Below are 25,484 nucleotides of genomic sequence, written 5' to 3' on the forward strand. Positions count from 1 at the left end.
ATAAAACCTACTTTACGGGTGGCTGTGAGCATTGAATGAGGTCAGATCATCCCATGCAACCATAGGTTAGCCATCTGTGTTTTTGCAATATGGTAGTTTCCCATTCCCATTTGCATAGCACATGTTTATTTCCACAGTGTTTCTATGTGCACATGATTCAACTCAGTCCCCTTATCTTTCTCCTAACAGACTGCAGAGCTGCTGAGAAAGATCTCATCTGTTCACAGTCTACCCTCAAAATACACAGGTAAGAAGCCAGGCCTGAAACATCTTGTCTTTCAATGCAGTGACAATGGGTACAAAAGCCAGGCAGTGACACAAGCATTTTGCAGGGAGTTGCAAAAGGAAACACGAGGTAGAGAAAGCAAAATAAATAGATTTGAAGGATGGGCTAAGAAACTTAAAAGAGAGGTACGCTCCAGAGAATAAGAAAAGTATGAGAATCTGCAGGAGCAGGTATTAATCTCATGGCAAGTTTTCCTGAAAAATTAGAGGAGGGGTAGAAGGATTACCTAAGGACCCAGGGCTTTTGTGCCAAGAAGTATGATATATTTTGGAAACAGATAGCTTTTAGCATTTTTCACTGTCTGGATTTCAAAAAAATTACTCATAATGGAGTAGGGATATACTCTTGTAACCACAACTGCCAAGGGGCAAGGACCCTATTCCATGAACAGTCCTTCTGTTCAGCTCAGCCCCTAAATGAGGTTAGACAGGGCAAGGTGGAGCTGGAGTGTTTGGGAACAGAGGCTGAAGGAGCTGAACTGCTGCATCGATTAAAAAAGTAAATGTGCGAGGACATTCTGAGACATGCTACAACATGGATGAGCCTTGAGGACATCATGCTAAGTGACGTAAGCCAGGTACAGAAGGATAATGCATAAGACTATATGATTCCACTAATATGGTGGACCTAGAGTTGTCAGATTCAGAGACAGAAAGTGGAATGCCAGGGACTGGGAAGAGGGGGGAATGGGAAATTATCAATGGGTTTCAGAGTTTTAGCTTTGCAAAATGAAAAGAGTTCTGGAGATGCATGGTGGTGATAGTTGCACACAATGTGAATGTAGTTAATGACACTGACGTTTACACTTCAAAGTGGTTTAGATGGTTAATTTTGTGTTATGTATATTTTACAAGAAAAAAATTGGAAAAAATAAAAATAGTGTGGGCTTTCTGGGGGCAAACTGGTGGCAGGGTTGAGGACGGGGCAGGAGAAATTCAGTGAGATGGCAAGGGGCATAGGTTTTTGTTTTGTTTTGTGTTTTTGGTTTTTTTGACTGCACCACGCGGCATGCGGGGTCTTAGTTCCCTGACCAGGGATCTAACCCGTGCCTCCGGCAGTGGACGCGCAGAGCCCTAACCACTGGACCGCCAGGGAAGTCCCAGGGCATAGTTGTTGTTGTTGTTGTTGTTTTATAAATTTATTTATTTTACTTATTTATTTTTGGCTGTGTTGGGTCTTCGTTGCTGCGCGCAGGCTTTCTCTAGTTGCGGCGAGCGGGGGCTACTCTTCGTTGCGGTGCACCGGCTTCTCATTGCAATGGCTTCTCTCGTTGCAGAGCATGGGCTCTGGGCGCGCGGGCTTCAGTAGTTGTGGCATGTGGGCTCAGTAGTTGTGGCTCATGGGCTCTAGAGCACAGGCTCAGTAGTTGTGGCACACGAGCTTAGTTGCTCCGCGGCATGTGGGGTCTTCCCGGACCAGGGATCGAACCCGTGTCCCCTGCATTGGCAGGTGGATTCTCAACCACTGCGCCACCGGGGAAGCCCCAGGGCATAGTTGTTATATGTGATGCTGCCACCAGGGAAACATCCCCAGTGGAAGAGTGGCCAAGGACTTTTAAAAACAAGGTGATCTAATATTGACCATGAAGCTGTTTGCTGGGTTCACAGAAAATCCCCATCCAGCCCCTGATCTTGATTGAAGCCTGCCGTGCACAAGTTTTGTGTGAATGGGGTCATATGAATTGACGTGGGGGAATGGGGGCAGTGCTGGAAGTATAGAATGGAGCCACAATCCGTGGACTGAACTAAGTCAATAGAAGTAGGAGCTCAGAGCCATAGGTGACCATGAAATTGTAAATACTCAATGCCGACCTCCCCATCCCATCCCAAGCAATTTGCAGAAATCTCAAGGAACCCATTGGACTTCCCAGAGGGTCAAAGCCGTCTTCTCTATATCTTAAAGGATAGAGACACCCCAGCTGCATCTGGGTCACATTTGTATAATGTCCCTTTCCTTCTTGATCTTGCCAAGCACCATTTTCCTAACCATATGCTCTTCAGGAATGTAACCACAACTTGCGGTGAGGGTTGCTGTTCGCAAGGCAGCAGAGTGCAGCAGATAGGAGCAGGGATTCTAGATCCAGACATGTTGCGTTTGGATCCTGGTTGTCACTTACCGTGTGGCCTTGGACAAGCTCATTCACCTTTCTGAGCCTCACTCAGTTTATTCATCTATAAAATGGGAGTGATTCTCTACCTCATAGAGCTTTGGGGAACATCAAACATAGTACCATATATAAAATACGTACAGCAATTCACATAGTGTTCTATGTGAATTAGCTAGTACCTAAGTCCTGCCTCAGTGCCTGGTAGGAACTCAGTAATTGGTATGGATCGGTATTGTAAAGTGGCGAGTTCCCAGCCTCTGCTCTAATCTGCCCAGAACCCTGTGAGACTTGGCTCAAGGATGAGCAGAGCCCCAGCTACGACCTGCCCTTCAGTTCTCTGGAACCTAACAGAACCAGGGAAGCCCCACATGGGGAGGCTTTCTCCAAGGGAGTCGGGATGGTTTGGTACAGCTCATTCCCCCTCCTGGAGCAAACTACCCAAGCACAGACCTCCTGGTAGGAGAGCGGAACTGTCCTCTTAAGGGGAAGACAGTATTTTAATAGGCTCCACGTGATAGGAAAACCGGTATTGCTGTTGAGGAGGTGCGGGCCGAATCTTTGAACTCAGGGACTCTTCTTGAGCAAGGTGGGCAAAGTGGTGCGGACTCCTCAGCCCTCTGCCTTTGGCTTTGCCGCCTTCTCTTCTGGGTTCTGGCTGGAGTGCACGTGAAGAACTTGTGATTTCCCGACGTTCTCTGGGAGGGGGGGGAACACAGCAGGCAGGAGAGCGTGAGGGGCCAGGCCCCTACCTGGGAGCTGCCCAGGAGATCTGGGGAGACCCCTTCTCCCCGCCAGGCCCTGGTGGATGTGTGCGTGCCTGGGTCAGGCCAGGCTTCCGCTCGGGCTCTCCTGGCAACCTGGGAGGGGTTGACTCCCCTCCCCCAGCCTCACCACCCTTTTCTACATTCAGGTCACAGATGTCTGAGCAGTACCTACTCCGTGTCAGACACGCTGCCCGGCACACAGGACCCTTTACAGTCTAGTGGGGCAGAACAGTGTACATCGAGAATACCTGTCCTCTCCTCTCCCCTCCAACCTTCCTTCCCCTCCCCCCGCCTCTGGTCTAAGGTACCCCCTCCTCCCTGGTCTCCCTCATCCCCTCTGGAACCCCACAGTCCATTCTCTACACGGCAGCCAGAGGGGTCCCACCACACCCTGCTGATAACCCTCCGGTGAACCCCATGCTCTCTTTATGAGACCACATGCCTGGCCTTTCCCACAGGCCGGCTCTGCCCACCGATCTCATTTCTTACCACCGTCCACGAACCCACGAGGCTCCGGCCACCCTGGCCTGCCTGCCCTTTCACCAACACAGCTGGCAGGTGGAAGCCCTGCTCGCAGGCTCTCCCTTGACCCAGAGAGGGCTGGATCCTTCCTGCCTTTCGGCTCAAGGGGCCCTCTCCCCACCCTGCCTGTCCTCCTGATTCTGCCATCGCCCTGCCATTTTCCTTAGGGCACCCATCTGCCTCAGGTGTCTTTGTGGTCTGCACTCCTCTGCCTAGGATGAAGTTCCACGGCAGCAGGAATTCGTCTCCGAATTCTCCCCCAGTGACCCCAGAAGCTAGCGCTTAGGTACTAATTAAGGATCTGCTGAACGAATGAGTGGATGGATGGATGGATGGATGGATGAAATGAGCCGCTTCTTTGGGCAGGGCCCCATCTCCAGGGGGTCCTTGTATCCCCTGAGGAATCTAGCCATGGTGGGCCTCTGAGAGCCCCCAGTGACCTGTTACGTGGACTCTTACCTGGTTTTTCGCTTTTTGATAGAGGTGGTGTCTTCGTCTTCTTCAGGGATTGGCTAAAACCAACACAAGGAGAGGCTGGGAAGGTCAGGCTGGAGCCGTGCAGCCAGCCGAGTGGCAGGGTGGGCAGGGAGGTGGGGAAGGTGCCCCAGGGAGAGGCAAGAGCCACCCCTCCTGAGAGCCAGCAGGTGTTTGTCCAGGGATGGCCCCACCCCAAGCAGGACCCCAACAACTGTGACTCCATCGCCCGCTGTGGCCACAGGGAACCAAGGCCCTTCTGTAGGGAGCTGTAGGGAGGCCACTGCACCTGCCCTTCCTTGGCCTGCTGCTTCCCTGCAGACGGGAAACCTTCCTGTGTGAGTGGAGAAGACAGAAACCCTGCTTCCCTAATGAAATACTGATGAGCATGGATAACATTCATATCTTGTATTGGCTTTGCACTCAGCAAGCCTTTTGATGCACCCGATGTAATTTTTCCTCCCTATGATTCCGGGAGAGGGGGTTTTGAGAAGGTGAAACAGAGGCTCACAGATGGCAGGTGGCTTGCCTAAGGTCACAGTGAAGCTGCCTTACCACTGTGCCACCCCTGGTCTCAAAGTGGAAAAGAAAACCGAGTCCAGGGCCAGAGCAAGCACCCACACCTTCAGCACATCCAAGCCAGCACAGCATGCCGCCCCCTTCTCACCAATCCGCCCACCCGCGCTCCAGCCACTCCCAGATTTAACATTCCCTAACGCTTCCCATTTCTGACTTCCACTCCTGACTTTCCCCACCCTCTCATTTGCTTGTTCAAATCCTATCCATCCCAGCAGTGTCCCCAGGCACTTTCAGACATACTTAGGGCTATTGGAAATACACATCTCCGTGTTCACCCCCATCCTACTGAGTGACAATCTCTAGGCATCTGCCTTTTCAAAAAGCTCCCTGGTGAATCTGAGCGCTGCTGGGCTTGGAAGTCAGATAAGCCTAAGTTTGAACCCCAGCTTTTCTGCTGCCCAGCTGCGTGATTTTGGGCTGTCATTCAACTGTTCCTGACCCTGTTTTCTCATCTGTAAAATGGAGGTATTACTGCCTCCGTGGGTGGCTGTATGGACTAGAAATGTGTTAAACACCCAGCGGTGTCAGGCAAACATAGTGGGCACTCAGGATTGCTGGTCCCATGGCTGACACTCAGGCCCCACTCCCCTGCTGTGTGTGGACTTCCCTCATCTTCCCTTTCCCCAGCTCATCATTAATCCTTCTCTCCAGCCATCCAGAGGACTTAATACCGGACTTAATACTTAAAGGTACTTCTGCCTGCCTTGTGTCACCGTTCCTTCTCTGCTTGTGTCCTCCCAAAGACCAAGAGCTCGTGGAGAGCCAGATGTGGCTTACCCAGCCCTGTCTTGCAACAACTGACACAGGTCACCCCCTTAGCATCCCCACAGCTGGCCCCTGGAGTCTGGTCTGGCAGAGTAAGCTTTCAAGCCACATAGGTAGGACTGGGGGGGTCTGGGGGAGAGCATGGGCCTCTTCCTCCAGGACAGGCTTAGGCAGCCCAGGCTCTGGCCAGCACTGGGCTCCCTCCTCTGGCCTCCACTGGCCTCACCTGGGAGGACAGGTGGCTGAATGTTAGGGAGGAGAGGGGCAGCTGAGGGGTGCGAAGCCCACCTGTAGGGTAGCTGTTGCCTCTCTTGAAGTGGTTCTTGAATTTCCTGGAGCTGGTTCAGGAGTTTTTCTGCTGGGATGGAGACTAGGGGCTGGGGAAGGAGCTGAGCCACTGCTGTCTGCAGGAGGCCTAGTGCCATGTCTTTCTCTGTAAACACAGGCGGGGGAGAATCCTCAGGGGCAAGACCTCGGCCCCCATCCTGCCGCTAGGTGGGACAGGCAGGGAGCAGGGCCTCCAGCTCTTCTGCCCAGTGGGCCCAGACGGCTCTCTCTAACCATCTCACGTTCTGTCCTCGGGGGCCCGTGGGGAAGGCCACACTTCTCTGGCCCCTGTGTGTGCAGCGTGCCTCGGCCTTCCACACCTCTCTCGAGTGTACCTGGTTCTTGGTCCACCTGCCACCACACCCCCTGGCCCCCTGGGAAGCCTGCTGGGGACCCGCCCTCCTCCCCCTCCTCCTCCTCCACTCTCCCGTCCAATCGGCTCTCTGGCTCTCATCACTCCTCACCCTCCCACTTAGATACCCCCTCCACCTACCTCCCCAGTGAGTATGTGTACGTCCATTTACGTGTTCACGTGCACATGTGTGTGTGCTCTTATGTACGAGCATTTGCATCTCCGTGCATGTGCGTTTCCCACAGTGGTGGATTAAAGGCTGTGTCTGCTACGTATGGTCTTTGAATGTCTCCCTCCCAGGGGCCGAGGCCTGCGGTCAGTGTGGAGGAGGGGGTCCCCCCTAAGGAGCAGGGTCGTGGAAACCCTGCTGAGGAATGTGGAGGAGGGAGCAGTGACGTTGTCTAGCTGGAAGAGATTAGTTTGGGGCTCCAAAAAGGAGGAGAGGCCCCCGTGTAAGGCCCTGGGGTGGGAGCCGAGTGACATCTGAGTCCTGCAGAAACAGCGGACACAGCCCTCAGCGGTCTCCACTCAGGCGAGGTTCTGGGCCCGGGACTGTGTCCTCACCCTTGGGGGGCGCGTAGAGTAGCCAGAACTGGATAGCATTCAAGGAGTCTGTTTGCAGGATTTGCGAAAGCAGCTCCAGGATCTGTGGGCAGGAGGACAGGCGTGGGTCAGCGTGGCCGGACGGCATGTTGTAGCGGGCTGCACAGCTGCCTCCCCCGCGAAGTGGTCTCCCAGGGCCCTTGCTTGGCTAGACGCGTCCCCACTATGGTCCCTGCCTCCCCTCCGCATGGGACTTTACACTTTGTAGAAAGCTTTCTCTGCCTGCAGCCCTGGAGGAAGATTCTTAACCTCCCTACCGGGCAGATGAGGCATCTGAGGCCTCGAGAGAGGAGGACACCTCGCAGAGCCGTTGTGGCAGAACGAAGCCTCAGAATCAGACACTTGGACCCCTCATCCCTGAGCCCTACTTGGGCTGGTTGTACCCCAAAGTCCCTCACTGGGAAGGCAAGGTCAGAGCTGGCCCATCAGTTCCTCAGAGATGCACCGAGTCCCGAATGCTTGGGTCCTTGGTGTGGGGATTTCAGGGACCCCATGGGCCTCCCCTCCCTGAAGTTCCCAAGTTCAGAGATTGGAGATGTTAGCAAAGAGGTGGGGTGATCCCCGTGGGCGGCCTGAGGGCCGGAGTCAGCTGGTTCTGTGCCCTGCTCGGCCGGGGGCTCCTTTCCGCCCAGAGCCGTGCGCTCTTCGCTCCCAGCCGCCTTCTCAGCCTCTGGCATCTTTGCTACTTCGCGGCCCTTTCCCCGCGGTGTCCTCCAGTCAGGGATCATCGGCAAGAGATCCAGCTCTGTCTTAGCAGGGCTGTGGGGGCTCCCTAGGCCAGGCTGCTGCTGGCGGCTGTGCCTATGTGGAGCTGGGGCCCAAGGGGGGAGGCGGAGCCCCCGGAGTCCTAGGAAAGTGGGGTTCCCTCAGTGCTTGGTGGTCAGTCTCCCCAGGACCCGAGGGGCGCTGTCAGTGCCCAGCAGGTCTGCGTCATCCCTGGCAGAGCGGGAGCTGGTCCGGGCCTCTCCCCAGGCCTGCGACTGCTCGGCTGCCCACCCTCACCCCCGGGTGCCCGCCCCTTGAGGTGACCCCCGCCCCCATCTGCCCGGGGTCCCTCTCCATTCTCCGCATCCAACTTACCTGCCCTGTGCCCCCTCCCCACAGGACCCGAGAACCTACTTCCAGGGAAGGTGAGGCCGCCCTACGGTGGAGAAAGCACTGCGTTCTAGCCCCTGCCATGCTGCTCCCTCTCCGGGGACCTGGGCCATGGGCTGTCACCCGGCAGGGCCTCAGCCTCCCCATCTGTGGAATGGGGTCCTGTCTGCTCTATCTATTCCCTGAACTGTCTGTCGTAAGGCTCCAAGGGGACTGCGTGCTTTAAAGCACTGGTCACAGGGAAGGTGTCAGGATGCTGTCATGGTCTGGCCTCTCCTGGAGAACATGTGCGCCTCTGAACAGAGACTCTCACTGCCTCGCCCACCAGCACGACTCCCGCGTGCCTCTCAGGCCCCCATGGGACACTCGAACACGGAGGAGGGGGCTTTATGCTTCACTGCAGCACAGACCAGATGGCTCCAGGGTGTGGGGAGGTGGCTGCGACCAGCCTTGCAGGCTGCGGGGGGCAGCAGGCTGGGCGTGGTGAGGACACGCCAGGCAGGGCCTCCACCTCCAGGCTTCTCGTTCCACCGCCGTGGCTCCCTTCACTAACACGTCAGGTGCCACAGCTGGACCAGACCTTGTGACAACGTGTCCGTGCTCCCAGTTTGGCTAAATCATTGAACTAAGGTCCCGAGAGGGAAAAGGACTTAGAGAGGGAAAGGCTCACACAGAAAGCTAGAGGCAGCTGGGGATTGGAATCCAGGCTCCTGACTCCCAGGTCTGGGGTTTTCGAGCCTTATGGTCTCAGGCGCAAGGCTCCCTGGGAGAAGCCAGGCTTGAAAGCGGTTTGCAAGGGTCCTAGTTGGATCCCTGTGAGCCTGGGAGCAGGTACCACCGTGTTCTCTGCCCTCAGACTAGGGCCTCTGTAGGGTCCACAGCCCCCAACCTTCCCAGCGCCTCACCAGCAACTCCTGATCCTGCAGGATGAAGGTCTGGTCTCCTCCATCTCTGCTCGCAGGGCGGTTTCGTGCGCCCTGGCGGGAGTGGCGGCGGGCCGTGGCCCGGGTGGGAGCAGGGATGAGCCTCCCAGTCTCTGCTGAGTACTTCGCCCCCTGCTCCCGCTGAGGCTCCTGCTTCTGCTGGGAAGAAAGCGGCCAGAGACTCTACGCAGAGAGGGAGAAAGAGGAGAAAGCAGAGGGGACAAGGGGGAAAAGAAGAGGAGGAGGCCAGGGACCCAGGAGATCAACCAGGCCAGCCCGACCCTGTCCTAGACCCCTCCTGCCAGTGAGGCGGCCCTTCCATTATAGCTATTGCTCTTCCTGCTGGAATTTCATTGAATGTTGGCTGCCCCCCCGTGGTTCTCGGGTGGTCCTTGTACTTCTTCCTGGGTAGGCCTTCCCCATGCCCTTCCGCCCAGCCCGTCGGAGATTTGAAAACAGTATCCTGCCTTGGTGTAGGATACTGTCCCCCACAGCTTGCCATCCTTTCTTTGCCCTGGGAAACCTTCCTGAGCCAGGCCTGTGGGCACAAGGCCTAGGACCTCCTGTCCCTGGAACTCCAGTTAAGACTGGTAGTATCCTTCTCCCCATTTTAAAGATAAGAAAACTGAGACCCAGACAGCTTAGCTGAGTTGCCCTGAGTGTCACAGCGAGTTAGCTGCAGAGCAGGGACGAGAACTCTGTTGCCCAAGACGAGGGCAGGACCAGACTCAGCCACAAAGAGCTGGGCCTGTCCTAGGACCAATTTCAACCACTTTCAAGCTGCCTCCCACTTCTCCTTACTGGTTTATCAGCAAATAGCACCCAGGAGGCCACCCCCGTTCTGTCTGAAATTCTTCAGGGATTTTCCACCCCTTCTCAGATTAGACACGAAACTAAGTTCAGAAATGAGAAGCAAGCTGATCTTGCCTACGTCCAAAGTCAGCCCTTCTCCCACCTTCTCCCTCACTGCTGCCCACTTGTACCCTGTTCTTCAGCCCTCTGGTCTCTAAGGATGCCCTGCATTTTCCAGCTTGTGAGCCTTTATGCTGTACGCCTCCACTAGGTACGCCTCTCCCCATCCGCTTCTAAACTATGAGCCCTTCTTGGATTTCTCCACCTGGTACGTTCTGTCCTCTGAACCCTCACTGGGACCCTCTCCCTTGGGTTGAATTCATGGGCCCCTTCCCCTGTGCCAACAGTAGCGCCTCTCAGGAAGGCTCGCTCTGTGCTGATCTGCTGGAAGCCACGTGGGAGGGATTTAGTTACAAAGGAGCGAGTCCATTTCATCTCTTCTCAGACATCTGCTTTGTTCTGCACCCACCTCCTTGCTCTTCGGCTTATTCTCCTTGGTGAAGATGGCCACCCGGGAAGCCAGGTCTTTCAACTCCTTCTTCCAGGCCTCTGGAAGGAGGGGACAAGATCCGGCCAACTGATATCTGGGGCTCTCCTCCTTGCCCTCCCTGTACACTGGGTGTGGGGAGGACTGTAGCTGGAAGGGCCTCCTCTCCTCCCCGTCTTCCTGCCCTGCATCTTAAAGGGAGGGGTAGTTTCACAGGGGAGGTGGTACCCTTGAGGGAAGGAGTAGGAATCACACCGCTGGTGGGTTGGTGGGTATGGTGGCTACTGATATTGATGTCCTAGCCTGTGGCTTTACTGGGAGATGCTGGAGAACGTTTGGCTACATGTACCAAGATGTTTGTGATTTAGTCTAGCTTTGCATCTGTTAGGAGCCCAAAGCCAGGACAGAGATTCAGTCGATATGCTGTGGCAGTTACTAAAATACTGAGTGACTCCTGGCGAGGTTGGTAACGAGCACTGCAGCAAGCCTTCCAAGCCCCTCTGCCCCTTCCCCAGGATCCTCCCTGCCCTTAAGGGAAAGGGTAAGGCTTGGCAGAGCAGAGGCCTCTGAAATGCTGCCCTCCCCCTCCGCCCCCCAACACACTGTCTATGGCTGATTGTTCTGATTGGCTGGTGCCTGAGCACACAGGTTACGAAATACAGTATTTCCAATACTGTTCCTGGCTAGAGCTGTAAGTCACATGACTGTTGCCCAAATCTGCTTGTCCTCTGCTTGTTATGACTCCTCAGACACGTCAAAGCCAAGCAGGGGTGCATTTCTGAGGACCTGGGGTTGGGGAATAACGCAAATGCAGCTGCCCGAGGAAATAAGGAAAACAGTGGGGTTCCCCACCAGACCCCACTGACCTAAGAGCAATGGCCCTTTCCTTCTTGCCAGGCACAGGTATAACCCCAAGGTAGAGGGGCTGTGGCCCAAGTACCCACCAGAAGAAAGCCAGGGATCCCGATTGGACTGCGGGTCTCCAATGGGGACCGAGATGGTGGGCATCCCGATCAGAGAGCGGGGTAAGAGCGTGGCTTGAGGTGAGGCGGCCAGAGAGAACTCGTCCCTGACAACACAGACAGGCTTCCCGGTGAGATCTGTGAAAGGTTAGAGGCTGTGGGAAGGGGGGCCTGAGTGGACCCCAAGAACTCCGGGGGGCTGGGAGGAGGCTGGTGAGCAGGTGGGAGCACTTGGCCCACTTCTTCCAGTAACCAGAAGCCCAGAGATGGCGAGAGCTGGGAGGGCCTCTGTAACCACTGCGACCTTACCCCTGGGGACACTTAGAACGGCAGCGAAAGGATGTGCTCAGGGTCACGCAGTGAGTCAGGCAGAGGTAAGACAGGAACCTGGGCTTCCTGAGACCCTAGTCCTGGGGTCCTTTCGGTGTTCTGTGACAGGGCAGTGAAGTGCAGGTGTGAGCACACAGAGTCAGGCAGCTTAAAGAAGAGGATGTGGGGACGGGGGTCATTAAGCCACAGTTTGTGACAAGAGGGGCCTGGGCTCAAATCACAGGGAGTGAGACCCTCTGGATAAAACTTCATGCCATCTGTCAGGCTTGCAGGGCTGAGTGCACGGCAGCCTGGAGGTGGTAAGAGACATTTACACGTGAGGACCCTCCGGTCTAAGGTTTGTGTGATGTTATAGCATCATTAGTTAAGCTTTGGGGAACAGCCTGGTTAGGACTTACCGTGGGTGCTCGCTCTGTCTTCCCGAACACTTTCCTTTGGTGCCAGGGCCCCTCACTCTCCTGGGTCCTCCTAGCTCACCAGCCGCTCCGCTACTGCTTCCTCTTCCTCTCCTCAACCCCTTAGCCTTGGGGTCCCCAGGCTCATGCCAGGTTCTCCTTCCCCGCATCTACATGGTCCCCTCATGATCCCATCCAGCACACCACTTCAAATACCACCCCCATCTGAGTGGCTCTCACGTTGGCATCTCTGCCCCAAGTGGACCTGACTCCCTACTCGGTACCTCCCCTCAGACTTCTAAGAGGCATTGCACATGTTGCACCTCCCACGTCCCAGACCAAACCCCTGACCCTCCCCATCCTCCACTGGCCCCTTCTGTGGGCTCCTCTGTCTCAGCCAGTGCAACTCCAGTTTTCCAGTTACTCAGGCCAAACACCTGGGAGTCAGGCTGCCTCCTCTCCCCTCTCATACTCTGTTTTGAATCGATCGGCAAATCCCGTTGGCCTTACCTTCTGTATATCTCTAGAGCAGGGCCACTAACTCCGCCACTGCTACCTCCCCGGTCCAAGCCACCATCCATTCAAAAGCCAGTAGATCCCTTCTGCTACCTCTTTGCTCTCAACCTTCCAGTGGCTCCTATCTGACCCAGTGAGATGGCTTAAGGGTGACCACGGTGAGCTCCAAGGCTCACGCGATGTGGGCCCGGCTGCCTCTCTGATGAATCTCCTTTCTCCCCCCTCCTGACTCTGCTCCAGCCTCACTGACCTCCTTGCTGTTCCTCCAACAGAGCCAGGATGCTCTCGCCTCAGGGCCTCTGTCCTTGCTGTTCCCTCTGCCTGGGACAGGCTTCCCCCTGAGATCCACATGGGTCATGCCCTGTCTTCCTTTATTCTTTGCTCAGATGTCATGCCGTTGGTCAGGCCTCCCCCTATAGCCTTGGCACTTACCACATCTGACACCTTATCTATTTCCTATTCTTCCCCACCAAAGAGTCGGCTCCGTGAGGGCAGGGACTGTCTGTCTCGCTCACTATCATAACCCCAGGACCTAAAAAACTGCTTGACCTATAGTTCACACTCATTAGATATTTGATGGATGAATAGCTGAGTGGGTGAAATGGCCTGAGTTCGAGAAGAGAGTGCAGCTCTGCAGGAGAACCTTCATCCCTTTCTCTGATTTGTAAAATGGGAGAATCGGCAATGACTTAAATCCTGTAGGGCTAGGCAGTCTGCCCTTGGACCCCCGCACCCTGCCCCTGCCTCAGGTCGGGTCTTGGCTCGGCCAAGCGCGGGCTGGGTCCTCCCTTTCCAGCACGCCCTCCCCTGTCCCCACCTCCGGCCAGGCTCTGGCCTGCCTCAGCCCTACCTTGGATGTGGGTCACGTGCTGGGGATGGGGGTGGTGCCGGGAGAAGAAGGAGTGGTGGCTGAGGTGGCCGAAGCGGTGGGCACCGGGAGTTTGGGGCTTGGAGGTCCTCAGTGCCTCTCGGATCAGATTGAAATCCACGATCCCTGGGATCATCAGTTCTTTCTGTGGCCCGCCGTCCACGTGGCTCCTTGGCCTGCACCCTGATTTCTTCTCGGGTTTTGGCTCAGCCCTTGGACTGAAGGAGAGGGTCAGGGAGAAGCAAATGGAGCCCCCTGGCAGCGGTGCCCACCTGAGCTTATTAGAATCCATTCCTGAGATACTCTGAAATCTGGTTTCCAGGACTTCACCACCACCCCCGTGACACCAAAGCTGAGCCTCCCCCAGGGTCCTTTCCCAGCCATGCCATCCGGCCCCAGGGACCCTTCTGTCTTCCTAAGATGCCTGAGCAGGGAGCCAGGACCCCAGTTTTCTCTCAGAAACCGTTTCTAAAGCCAGAAAGAGAAGCCATAGACCCACCTACTCATCCAAATACCTGGACTGGAGCAAAGGTACATTATATACACCTCCAGGGCCAGGGGGCTGACCCTAGCATGGGCCTCTCCCCAAGCCAAACTGTTGGCAGCCCAAGAGAAGCCAGCTATAGGCTGTCACCCTCCCCCCTTGCCCTCAGGGGCAGTTTTGGCCCAGACTCAGCGTCCAGGAGCGAAAGCTGGCGCCAAGGCCGGACTAGGCCAGCGAGTCCTTTTCCGGGGGGGGGGCCCCCTCCCCGGAGATGCAGAGGTGACAGGGCGGCTGTCAGGGCTGCGTCGCTGCAGGGAAGCCTCAAGCTCTTGCTTCGCTTCGCTGGAGACAAGCGTCTCAGGTTCTCTGTCCTCCACCCGCACCCCTTCCCTCTCCTGAGGACGCTGTGCTTCTGCCCCCGGAGGAGGAGATGGAGTAGGTCCAGCGAGGATCCAGAGGTGGCCTGCTTTCCGCCAGGGGCCTGGTGGGACCACCTGCCTGCTCACTGTCTGCTTTCCCTTCCGGTGGCCCTGGCTGAAGGGAGTCCCTCTGGAGGAGTATAGATGGACTCTGGATATGCTAAGCAAGGCGTTTTGCCCCGGGACCCTCTGCAGATCTCGCTGACCAGGCCCCTGAGTTTCCTGTTCCGTCCTCGATTCGCCTCTAAGGGATCTGGGACTTAAAGAAATAAAGCAAAGCTTCTCTGAAAGTCACTGTTAGCTGGCCTCCCCTACCCCCAACTAACAGAAGAAGTCAGCCCCTGAAAACCCCTGGAATTTCTGTGCTCCTGCCCCCTGCCTGTGACTCTCTCCCTACCCAGGAGGGGCCCTGCTTGTGACTTTGCTAACTCAGGCCTGAGAACCCACTGGGGGCCTGGCTGATGGCAGTGGAAGGTGATCTCCACTTGGACCCTCAGTTTGTTGAGTTCCTTTGTCTTCCACCCACCCCGGCCCCCTCCACCTCCTTGGTCAGCAGGGAAGGCATTTGGGACCTTACCTCGTCAGTGGATGCTCTGCCAATTGGGTCCTCACTTCCGTAGCCATTGTAGGGCCTCTAACAGAGTAAGGACCGGTGAATTTAATACTAGTGTTGAAGATGGATAACAGGAACTCTTGTTGACTGGTAGCAGGAGTGTAAACCGGAACAGATTTTAGGGGAAAAAATTGGCAGTATCTTATAAAATTGAACATTTGCATGCCATATCAACCAGCAATTCCTCTCCCAGAAATATACCCCAGAGAAACTCTTGCAGATGTGCAAAGGGGGCTATGTGTAAGAATATTCAAACCAACATTGTTCAAATTAGCAAAAACCTGGTGACAATCTAAATGTCCGGTGGCAGAAGAATAGATAAATATGCTGTGGTCCATTCAGACGATTGAACATTATATTGCAACGACAATGAACAAACCACAGCTACACGCAACAACACAGATGAATCTTACAAATGTGATGCTAAGTCTAGGAAAGCAAGTTGCAGGAGACCATATAGCCTGAGATGCTTTTTAAAAATAAAGTTCAAAAGCAACCAAAATTAGAGGACTTCCCTGGTGGCGCAGTGGTTAAGAATCCACCTTCCAATGCAGGGGACGCGGGTTCGACCCCTGTTCAGGGAACTAGATCCCACATGCATGCCGCAACTAAGAGTATGCATGCCGAAACTAAGGAGCCAGTGAACCGCAACTAAGGAGCCCACCGGCCTCAACTAAAGAGTACACGTGCTGCAACTAAGGAGCCGGCGAGCTAAAACTAAGGAGGCTGCCTGCTGCAACTAAGACCCTGCACAACCAAAATTAAAAAAAAAAAGAAAGAAAGAAACAAAAAGCAAGGAAAATTATCATAAACGTGATAAAACAAGAAAAAAGAGCAATGAAACACTAAACACAAAATTCAGATAGAGGCTATTTCTGAGGGCAGATGGGAAGGGGAGAGGTGGGAGGAGAGGAGCAAATATGATGTGTTGGTGGTGGTATTCCAGTTGTTGGTTTGAGAAGTGCATTTACTGGTGACGACATGAATGAAAGATAATAGGTGTTAAAGCCAAGAATTGTGATTAATCTAAATCTATGGATCTGTATATATATAGTGCTGGGGTTGCAGGTGCCAAGGATGGGGTTGAGGCAGGAAATCAGTGTATTCTGAGAATTAACCGTCTGAGTCATAGAATCTGCAAGGGACCCCAGAGATTCCCCCAGGGCCAGCCTTCCATCAGGTTAGGGTGGAGGGGAGCGGACAGCACTACCTGAGATCGGGTAAGAGGAGAGACTTTGAGATCAAACAGCAAGGAGCCAGGCATCCTGACTCAGAGTCTCCTGATCTTTGCCTAAAGAGAAAACCAGTTGGCAGGGCTTCCTTTGAAGGAAGTTTGGACATCCTTAATGATGGGGGCTAGGCTCTAGAGCACTTAGATGCTGCCGGGTTGAGGACAGGGCATTGGGATGCCCCATACCCACCTGCCTACAGGAAAAGGACTCGATAGAACAGAGACTTTTAAATACTTTTGACTGCGACCACAGTTAAGAAACTCATTTTTACATCATAACCCAATTCACACACACAAGTGTGCATGCATTTGTGTGTGTATGTGAAACTGAAGCAATTCTTACCCTTGTTATATGTGATGCATACTGATAGTTTCATCCTATTTTTTGTTTTCATTTTGTCAGTGTTAGATGCAAACTATTAAATTGATTTTATAAGCCACTAATGGGTCATAGTCCACAGCTGCTGTGAAGAGGTCACCAGAGCCTCTAGCAGGCCAGGCCTGCCTTTTCCAGAGCAAGCCAGGTCGGGGCCCCACTGCATCTGACCCTGACCTTCCTTCCCTCTCTCCCTGGGCCCCCAGCTGGCCAGGCACAAGGGGCCTGAAGGCTGACACCAATGCAGAGACAGAACTTCCCTTTTCCCCTCTTGGCCCCTGTGGGTCCTCCCCCAGGCCCTGGGCTGTCTGGAGCGCCCATTTCCTGCCCTGTGGAGATCCCCGGACTCACGGAGGAAAGTGGCCACTATAGCATGTGGGTGAGTAGCCCTTGCTGCCCCAGCAGGAAGGAGCAAAAAGATATGTCAATGGGAAGGCTCGTCAGTTCTGTGGGCTAGCCTGTCGCTTTGTGACAGCATGAGCCAGTGGTTGCTAGGTTACCTCTGCCCCACAGCTGCAGGACTCACTCCCTGGCACCCCTCTCCTCACCCCCACCCAGCTCCTCTTACCCTTCCTGGAGGGTCAGGAGGGCTCGCTTGAGGACCTGCTCGCCCTCCCTCCAAGCTCCCTTTCTATCTCCCATTCAGCGCTTTCAATGGAGACCAAGGGAGAAAATGAGAATCAGGGGCTGGTTTCAGCCAATGAGCATCATGCAGAGAGAGAAAAACTGGCAAAAAATTTTGGTTGGGCTGGGTGCCAGCTCTGTCAGCCTGACCGGGCTGTCTGCCACCACGGAGGGGGTCTGTCTCCATGCATCCTATTTCTGGGGATTGATTCGCAGAGAGCTGTCTCTTAGATGGAGAGGAGGAGGCCGCCAACAGGATCCAAAGCATCCCTGCAGCCCTACTCTAGGCAGGTTAGCTGGGTGGGAGGACCCTGGGCTTTCAGTTCGGCAGGGGTTTCCATGGGATTCTGACACTCCCTAGATGTGCCACCTTGAGTAAGTCGTCTGTACTGCCAGAGGTGTGGAACAGTGGTAAGAATACTTGGTTCCAATTCCAGCTCTACTTCCTAGCTATGAGGCCTCAGACAATTTACCTGATGTCTCTGAGCCTCAGTTCCTCTGTCTCTGAAATGGAGATGATACTTGCACTTATTCTCACGGGATTTTTGAGATTGCATGACGTAATGCACATGAAAGTGTTTAGAATAGTGCCTGGCACCAAGTATGCTAACTTATATTATTACCCTCTCTGAGCCAGTAAAATGGGGCACCCTCACCTACTTCTCAGGTTATTCTTTTTTTTTTTTTTTTTTTTAATTAGATTTTGCTTTTTTTAAATTTTATTTATTTAGTTATTTATTTTTGGCTGTGTTGGGTCTTCGTTGCTGCGCGCGGGCTTTCTCTAGTTGCGGCGAGCGGGGGCTACTCTTCGTTGCGGTGCGCGGGCTTCTCATTGCAGTGGCTTCTCTCATTGTGGAGCACGGGCTCTAGGCGTGTGGGCTTCAGTAGTTGCGGCACACGGGCTCAGTAGTTGTGGCTCACGGGCTCTAGAGCACAGGCTCAGTAGTTGTGGCACACGAGTTTAGTTGCTCCGCGGCATGTGGGATCTTCCCGGACCAGGGATCGAACCCGTGTCCCCTGCATTGGCAGGCGGATTCTCAACCACTGCGCCACCGGGGAAGCCCTCTCAGGTTATTCTGAAGGACAAACAAACGAATAAAAGCGAAGCACCCAGTCATATGCCTGGTGCACAAGAGATGCTCAAAAATGGTAATAATAATCACTGTGATTGGTATCTTTTTTTTTTAATTGAAGTATAGATGATCTGTAATTGGTATCTTGATGGAGGGAAGATGGAGGGGGATGGGATGAGTCCTGAGCCTGAGAACTACCATGGGTAGTTTACTTTGTTTCTTTGAGGCTCAGCTTGGACCGCTGAAACAGGGGACCAGGATAATCCTTTGTCCACAGGGCTGACGTGAGATCAGAGGCTGTGAGGGGCGTACACAGACTCTGCCAACAATGGAAGGGTTTGCAGATGATGCTTGGTGCTGTCCTAGGAGTCAGGCTGCCGGCCCTCAAAACGGATGGGGGTGGGCCTAGTCGAGGGTCTTCCTTCTCGGCACCCCTGGCTTCATATCAGTGGCCCAAGGCTTCTAGACTCTGTGTCCTCTGCTGGGGAGGAAGAGCAGGAAGGAGGATGGCTAGAGGCAAACCCAAGTTCTTCAGAAGTTCTGCCCCTCCCCACTGAGGGGTGGGGACCCAAACCACTGCAGTGCCCCATTCAGGGGTGGCCTCTGAGCTTGGCCTTGCCTCCAGTGCTTCTCCATCCACACAGGTCAGAACGTGCTCCCTTTAGGCTCTGGCTTCTCCTGGGCTTGTCTCTGCAGGAATGAGGTGACCCCTTTGAAACCATTCTGAAAGCCCCCTCTTGCATGCTTCTGGGAATCCTGATGGCTACTATGATAAATAAGACTGTATTTGAAAGGAGAGAGAGCTTTCTTCTCTCCTGCCAGCCCCTCCGTGGTGCTTTCAGCTCACCTGGGGGATTTCCCACAGTGTGACCTGACTTGGCCGAGACTAAAGCCCACTCATCCTCCCCTTGCACCTCTTACCCCACCACTGTGTTGTTTAAAACTGAACACCGGATCTCCGTGCAGATTGCAGCTTTGGGATTGAAGGGGGTACCTTACGGAATGCCCTCAACACTGGTGTATAAGGTTTATGAGAGACTTGAGAGGAAACCCTTCCGACTGCTCTTTACGGAGCGTCAGAAAGAGGAGAGAGATTCTGCCTGCCTGTAAATGGTCTGAAGTACAGTTCTCCTGCTAGGATGCCTCAGTTATAAGAGAAGCACCGTAAAATTGTATGGAACACTTCTTATGTGCCAGGCACTGTGCTAATCCTTTTAAACATATTGTCTCATTTAACCCTGTAGATGAGGAAGTTGATGATCAGAGCAATCCTTGTATGTGTTAAAAAATATATTCTCCCCTTGTGGCTTGCTCTTCTGTCTCCAAATGCAGACTTTTTTTTTTTTTTTTTTAACATCTTTATTGGAGTATAATTGCTTTACAATGGTGTGTTAGTTTCTGCTTTATAACAAAGTGAATCAGCTATACATATCAAATGCAGTCTTTTTTTTTCTTTCTTTCTTAGTATTTTATTTCACTCCTATCAAACATACTGAGACATAATATTAAATTTGTGGTAGAGAAAGATTAAAAAAAACATAACTTTTCAGGATATCATTATTTCCGTATCTCCCAACAAGGTTACTGTGTAAATACGTCCCTAAGATATATTTTCTCAAACACCTCTGACACCAAATGTGTGAGTTTTCTATACCAAGCAATTCTCCAATTTTCTACAGACACCAGCTAGGTATCCTGCAGTTTAATCCAATTCTGACACGAACTATCCAGGGTTAGTGCAGCCCCACAGATTAAGGGCTCAGCCCCACAGAACTGCCCCCTTCAGACTCCAGTAACAAGTAGTGGGTTCCCAGGTTACTCACACTTCTGTCCAACTTGGCTGCAAATCAGGGGTTCCCATGACCCCGTCGTCAGGTTTTATAATTTGCTATAATGACTCACACAACCCAGGGAAACACTTTACTTCCTATTATTATAAACAAAGAGGTACTTAGGACAAGGTCCAGAAGGGTCCTGAGCGCAGGAGCTTCTCTGTCCCTGTGGAGTCTGGAGTGTACCACCCTCCCAGCACATGGATGCATTTACCAACCCTGAATTATGGAGGTTTCATTGCACAAGCATGGTTGATTAAATAATTGTCTATTGGTGAATAACTCAATCCCCTGTCCCTCTTCCCTTCCCTGGAGGTCGGAGGGTGGGGCTGAAAGTTCCAACCCTCTAATTATATGTTTGGTTCCTCTATAGCAACCAGCCCCCATCTGAAGCTATCTAGGGGCCCATAAGAGTCAAGTCATTAGCATAAACTCAGAAACTCAGACAAGGTTTAAGGGAACTTATTGTAAATAAGAAAAGACACTCTTTACACCCCTGTCACTCAGGAAATTACAAGGGATTTAGGAGCTCTGTGCCGGGAACCAGAGTCAAAAACCAAATATATATTTCTTATTATATCACAATATCATATACATATTGGATTTATTTGAGGGAGTAGAATAGCTGATTTTGTGCAAATAGTGCCCAGAGAGGAGGCAATAGTAAAGGGTCCTTCCTGGAGGTAATGGAAACACAAATGTGTACACAGATTAGAATAGGCCGTACTGTCACCACACTGCTTGCTTCTCCTTCTGCTACAGAAAAACACCAGAACCCTTCATCACAAGTATCACCAAAACATCATAGGATGCATCAAATGCAGTCTTTTGATGGAGAGAAATTTCTAATTTTAACTTAGCCCAATTGATTAATTTTGTCCTTAGTGATGAATGGTGTTTGTGTCCTACTTAAGAGATCTTTGCCTACCCAAAGTTATGAAGATACTCTTCATATTATTTTCTAGAAAGTTTACTGTCTTACTTTTCACGTTTAGAGCTATGATCAATCTGGAATTGGTTTTTGTGTATGGTGCAAGATAGGAGTCAAGAGCCATATTTTTTCCCCTGCAAATATCTATTTGACCAGCACCATTTTTAAAAACACTGTCTTTGACTTGCTTCTCTCTGGTATCACCTTTATCAAAATTCAAGTGTCCATATACGTGTGGGTCTGTCTCTGGACTCGTTCTTTTCGAGCGCACTATGGGTCTAGCATTCTGCCAATACTACACTCTCTTAGCAACTGTAGTTTTACATACATCTTGATATCTAGTGGTATAAAACTTCATTGGAGAAAACTATTTTTTTTGCTCCACTCTCAATACTTCTGACACCAGATGTATGGGGTTTTCCCCACACCAAGCATTTCCCCATTTCAGCAGGAACCAACTGGGTGTCCTACAAGTTTAACTTAATTCTGACACTGTCTGCCCGAAGACAGCATCAGACCCCACAGGCTAAGGGCCCAGTCCCACAGGGCTGCCCCCATTTCAGACACTGAAACTGAGTGTCCCGCTAAAACTAAGTTCCCGTACTGAGTTGATGATTAATCTCTCAATCCAAAACTTTATTCCCTTTCTTGTCCCCTCTGACCTCAGTCCTGTGCTAACTGAACACTCATCGACCAGGGTCAGATGACTAAAATTGCTGTTGTCGATGAAATGATAACATCGTTAATGTACTCAGGTTGCTACTATAGATATCGTCGTTAACGTACAAACTCAGATTGTTTCTCCAGGGCAACGTGAGATAACAGGCCCTTGAGCCATGGACCACCTGGCCAGAGAATCCAAAACCAGAGACATCCTGAGCCCCAGAACCTTAATGTCACAGAAATGTCACCTGATGATGATTAATTCCAGCCTCTTTGTTCCTCCCCTTCAAAACATCCCTCACTCAAAGACCAAATGGAGTGGATCTGAGACTTGTCTCCCACTCCCTTGCAGGGTGTGATGCAATAAAACCCTTACTTTGCTGCAAACACCCGCTGTCAGAATTTGGCTTCCTGTGGCCGCAGGCACATGAGCCCTTATTGGTAACAACACCAGTCGCAAGTCCAGGTTGTCATCTGTATTTCTGACTGACCAGTGTTAAATCAGGGTTCTCACGATCCCCTCCTCAGGTCTGCAAGTTTGCTAGAATGGCTCACAAAGCTCAGGTAAATATTTACCTATGTTTACAGTTTATTGTAAAGGGTATTATAAAGGATACAGATGAACAGCCAGATGAAGAGGTACCTAGGGCAAGAGCCCGTGTACAGGAGCATCTGTCCCTTTGGAACCGGGGTGTGCCGCTCCCAACATGTGGACCTCTCACCAACCTGGAAGCTCTTCAGACACCATCCTTCTGGGTTTTTATGGAGGCTTCAATAGGTAAGCGTGATGGATTAAATCATTGGCCATTGGTGATTGAGTCCACCACCAGCCCCAGGTCAGGGGGTAGGGCTGAAAGTTTCCCCTGGCAACCAAATATTACCTCAGTAACATAAAGTCAGGTGTGTGATTGAAGGAGCCAGTTATGAATAACAAAAGACACCTTTAGCTGTCTCATCACGTAGGAAATTCCAAGGGTTTTAGGAGCTAGGAATGAAGATGAAGACTAAATGGATATATATTTCTTATGATAAATCACAATATTGCAGATTTCCAGCTTTATCTTTTAAGATTGTCTTTACTCTTCTAGTTCCTTTGCCTTTCCATACAAATTTTAGAATAATTTATCTGCATCTACAAAAATTTTTGCTGGGATTTTGTTTTTTTAACTGATTTTTTTTTCCTACCAGTTTTTTTGAGATATGATTGACATACAGCACAGTACAAGTTTAAGGTGTACAGTATAATGATTTGATTTACATACATCATGAAATGATTATCACAATAAGTTTAGTGAACGTCCATCATCTCATATAGATACAAAATTTAAGAAATAGAAAAAAATTTTTTTTCCTTGTGATGAGAACCCTTAGGATTCACTTTCTTATCAATTTTCATACATAACATACAGCAGCGTGAATTATATTTATCATGTTGTACAGTACATCCCTAGTACTTATTTATCTGCTGTATGATCCTGGTATTATTTCCCATCAATGTACAGGAGAAAATCCTGTGATCACATGCCCTTTATCTCACCTGTTGTCTCTTCTGCTTCATACATGAGATTTTGGATTGTGGCCAGTATCACTGGGTGCTTTGAAGAGAGCTGGCTGCTCTTAAAGTTGAGTCTCTGCCAGGCTCTTGGGGTTTACCTACCATGGCATTGCCTGTGCCTCTATTGTCCTGAAGTCTGTGTGACTAGCCTTCTGATGATCTTTTAGAGAATAAAGGAGGAAAGAAAGAGGCGTGACTAACGACCCCACATGGCTCATCCACCCCTCCTGTCTCCCCTAGGATGGTCAGTTACCTGGTAACATGTCATCTGAACAGGACTCACAGCTCTGGAGCTGGCAGCTATAGGCTGGTCTAAGTCAGCAGCACTCAGGAAGGTTACCCAACTGAAAGTGTAGGCATCAGAGAAGAGAGAATAAGCCTGAGCTCTCCAGAAAGATCTAAGATCATGGAACCAGACAAGTTTCCTACATTCATCCCTTTTCGACTTAAATGTCCCTTCTTTGACTCCCATCCCAAGTTCTCCCCTCATACTGTCTTTGAATACCCAATAATTCTTACAATTTCATGTATCTCTTCTGCAAGCCTGTCAGCTCCAAGAGGTTAGAGGCCACATCTATCTCGTTTATCACCAAGCATAGGGCCTTGCTCTGCATGCTGGTTGCATGGGTGTATTTGTTTTGTACTAATTCATCAAACTCCTGGTGCAATGCCTCATGCCCAGTAAATATTCATTGAATGAATGAATAGATGAATCAGAGTCTAAGGTAGTTATTCTGCCTATTCACCCCTTATATGCCTGAATCCTCTCCTCAGAAGTCCTACCCACTGTATGCTAGTATTTGTCAACAAAACAGCTCCAGTGACAGGGAGCTCTCTACTGCCCAAGGCTGCCTGTTCATTTTCTGTGTAGTCCTGTTGGCTAGAAAGTTCTTCTTAATACTGAACCAAAATATATCTCCTTGAAGCTTCCAGTCAATATTCTTGATTTATTCTTATGGTTACATAAATCAAGCCTCGGCCCTCTTTGTGATGACAACTCTGTAAGGGCCCATGGCATGTTATGCAACTCTAAGTAATTCCACATGACTAGGGAAATGAGAAATCCCAGAAGGCACAGAACAGTCCAGTTTATTATGCCTGCTGTCCCAGAAAACTTATTAGTTATGTCCTCCGTCTCAAAAGTGTCCCAGATTGGATGATTAATTACATAGTTACTCTAACTATGCCTGGGGTATAAAGTCTGAGGGTGAGGTAGAAATGGGGGAGATGAAGGTAGAGAGAGGCAGGGGCTGATCATAAGGGGCCTTGTGGACCAAGTTCAAGAAGAACATTCAATTAACTGGGCCTTGTATGGTACCTTCCCTTGGAGGGCATCCTCTCCAGATATGATCTAATTCACAGACAGATCAGTACATCCACTGATAGATGATTATTGCTATGGATTATCATTTATGGAAGATATCAGGTAAGCGCTTTCCAAATAGCCTGGGGTGTGGCCCGGGCAATCTCTGCTGACCCTTGTTCATGCATTTTCTGTAACTGATTCTCTGCCACTAAGGCTTGGTTTTGACTTGTTTTTATAGTTGTGAGGTTGTGTCCAGAGACAACATTGAGCCATCCCCTCAGGACCTCTTGCTGTCAACCAGAGACTTTGTAAGACTTCCCCGGAGGGATGTAGCTAGGATCAGAAGCAGGCCTATAGCGATAAACAACTTGCTTTAAAGGACTGAAATTATTTGTATATTGGAGGGACTGGTAAGGATATTTGACCAAAACAAGTTTTTAATTGAGTCTAAGATGATGCAATAACAAGGCAGTGCTGAGTTAGATGTTTGACTGGGCAGCCAGTGGAAATGGTTTAAATATTCGGAGTACGTGAATTACATGAGAAGTGGATAGTAAGAGTGGGTATTTGAAATATGTCTGAATGAGTGGATTCCTTTGCACTGCCCCCTGCAACATCTGTCCCTAAGCGGCAGGTGTTTCTTTGCACCCCAAAACTGAGTGTAGCAGTCCCCTCAAGCAGATCCACAAGGACGAGCTTCAGGCTGCTTTTGCCCACCAGGAAGCCAGTCGGCAGTGGACCCCAGGGCTCCTGGAGGCTTCCCGACCCCAGTCACTGCTCCAACAGTTGGACGCTCAGAGGGGATGTAAGGCAACTAGGAGTGGTCGTGTCACCCTTCCCTTCCCATTCTTCTTTTGTCAACCTATTGAAGTGTGGGGCTAGTTTGAGAATCTAGGTGTATTAATTTGCTAGGACTGCTATAACAAAGGACCATAAACAGGGTAGCTTGAACAGCAGACATTTATTGTCTCACTGTTCTGAAGACCAGAAATCTGAGATCAGGGTGTCGGCAGGACCGGTTTCTTCTAAGGGCTGTGAGAAAGAATCTGCCCAATGCCTCTGCCCCAGACTGGTGGTTTGCTGGCAGTCCTTGGTGTTCTTTGACTTGTAAAAGCATAGTCCCCATCTCTGCCTTTATCTCCGCATGGCATTCTCTCTGTGTGCATGTAT

The 25,484-nt window shown here is 51.4% G+C and overlaps 1 protein-coding gene across 1 annotated transcript; it reads right to left on the reverse strand.

The window, feature by feature from the left end:
• Positions 1 to 2,871: 2,871 nt before the first annotated feature.
• On the reverse strand, positions 2,872 to 14,749 carry TBATA (thymus, brain and testes associated). The gene is made up of 10 exons (XM_068548875.1): positions 14,688 to 14,749; positions 13,190 to 13,425; positions 11,081 to 11,236; positions 10,119 to 10,198; positions 8,780 to 8,953; positions 6,741 to 6,822; positions 5,786 to 5,930; positions 4,139 to 4,191; positions 3,330 to 3,372; positions 2,872 to 3,088 (listed from the first exon to the last, which is right to left on the reverse strand). The coding sequence occupies exons 1-10, from the start codon at positions 14,732 to 14,734 to the stop codon at positions 2,872 to 2,874; spliced, it is 1,233 nt and encodes a 410-aa protein (XP_068404976.1). The 5' UTR covers positions 14,735 to 14,749.
• Positions 14,750 to 25,484: the final 10,735 nt, after the last annotated feature.

The sequence above is a fragment of the Eschrichtius robustus genome, chromosome 7 (assembly GCF_028021215.1).
Source record: "Eschrichtius robustus isolate mEscRob2 chromosome 7, mEscRob2.pri, whole genome shotgun sequence".
NCBI classification, from domain to species: domain Eukaryota; kingdom Metazoa; phylum Chordata; class Mammalia; order Artiodactyla; family Eschrichtiidae; genus Eschrichtius; species Eschrichtius robustus.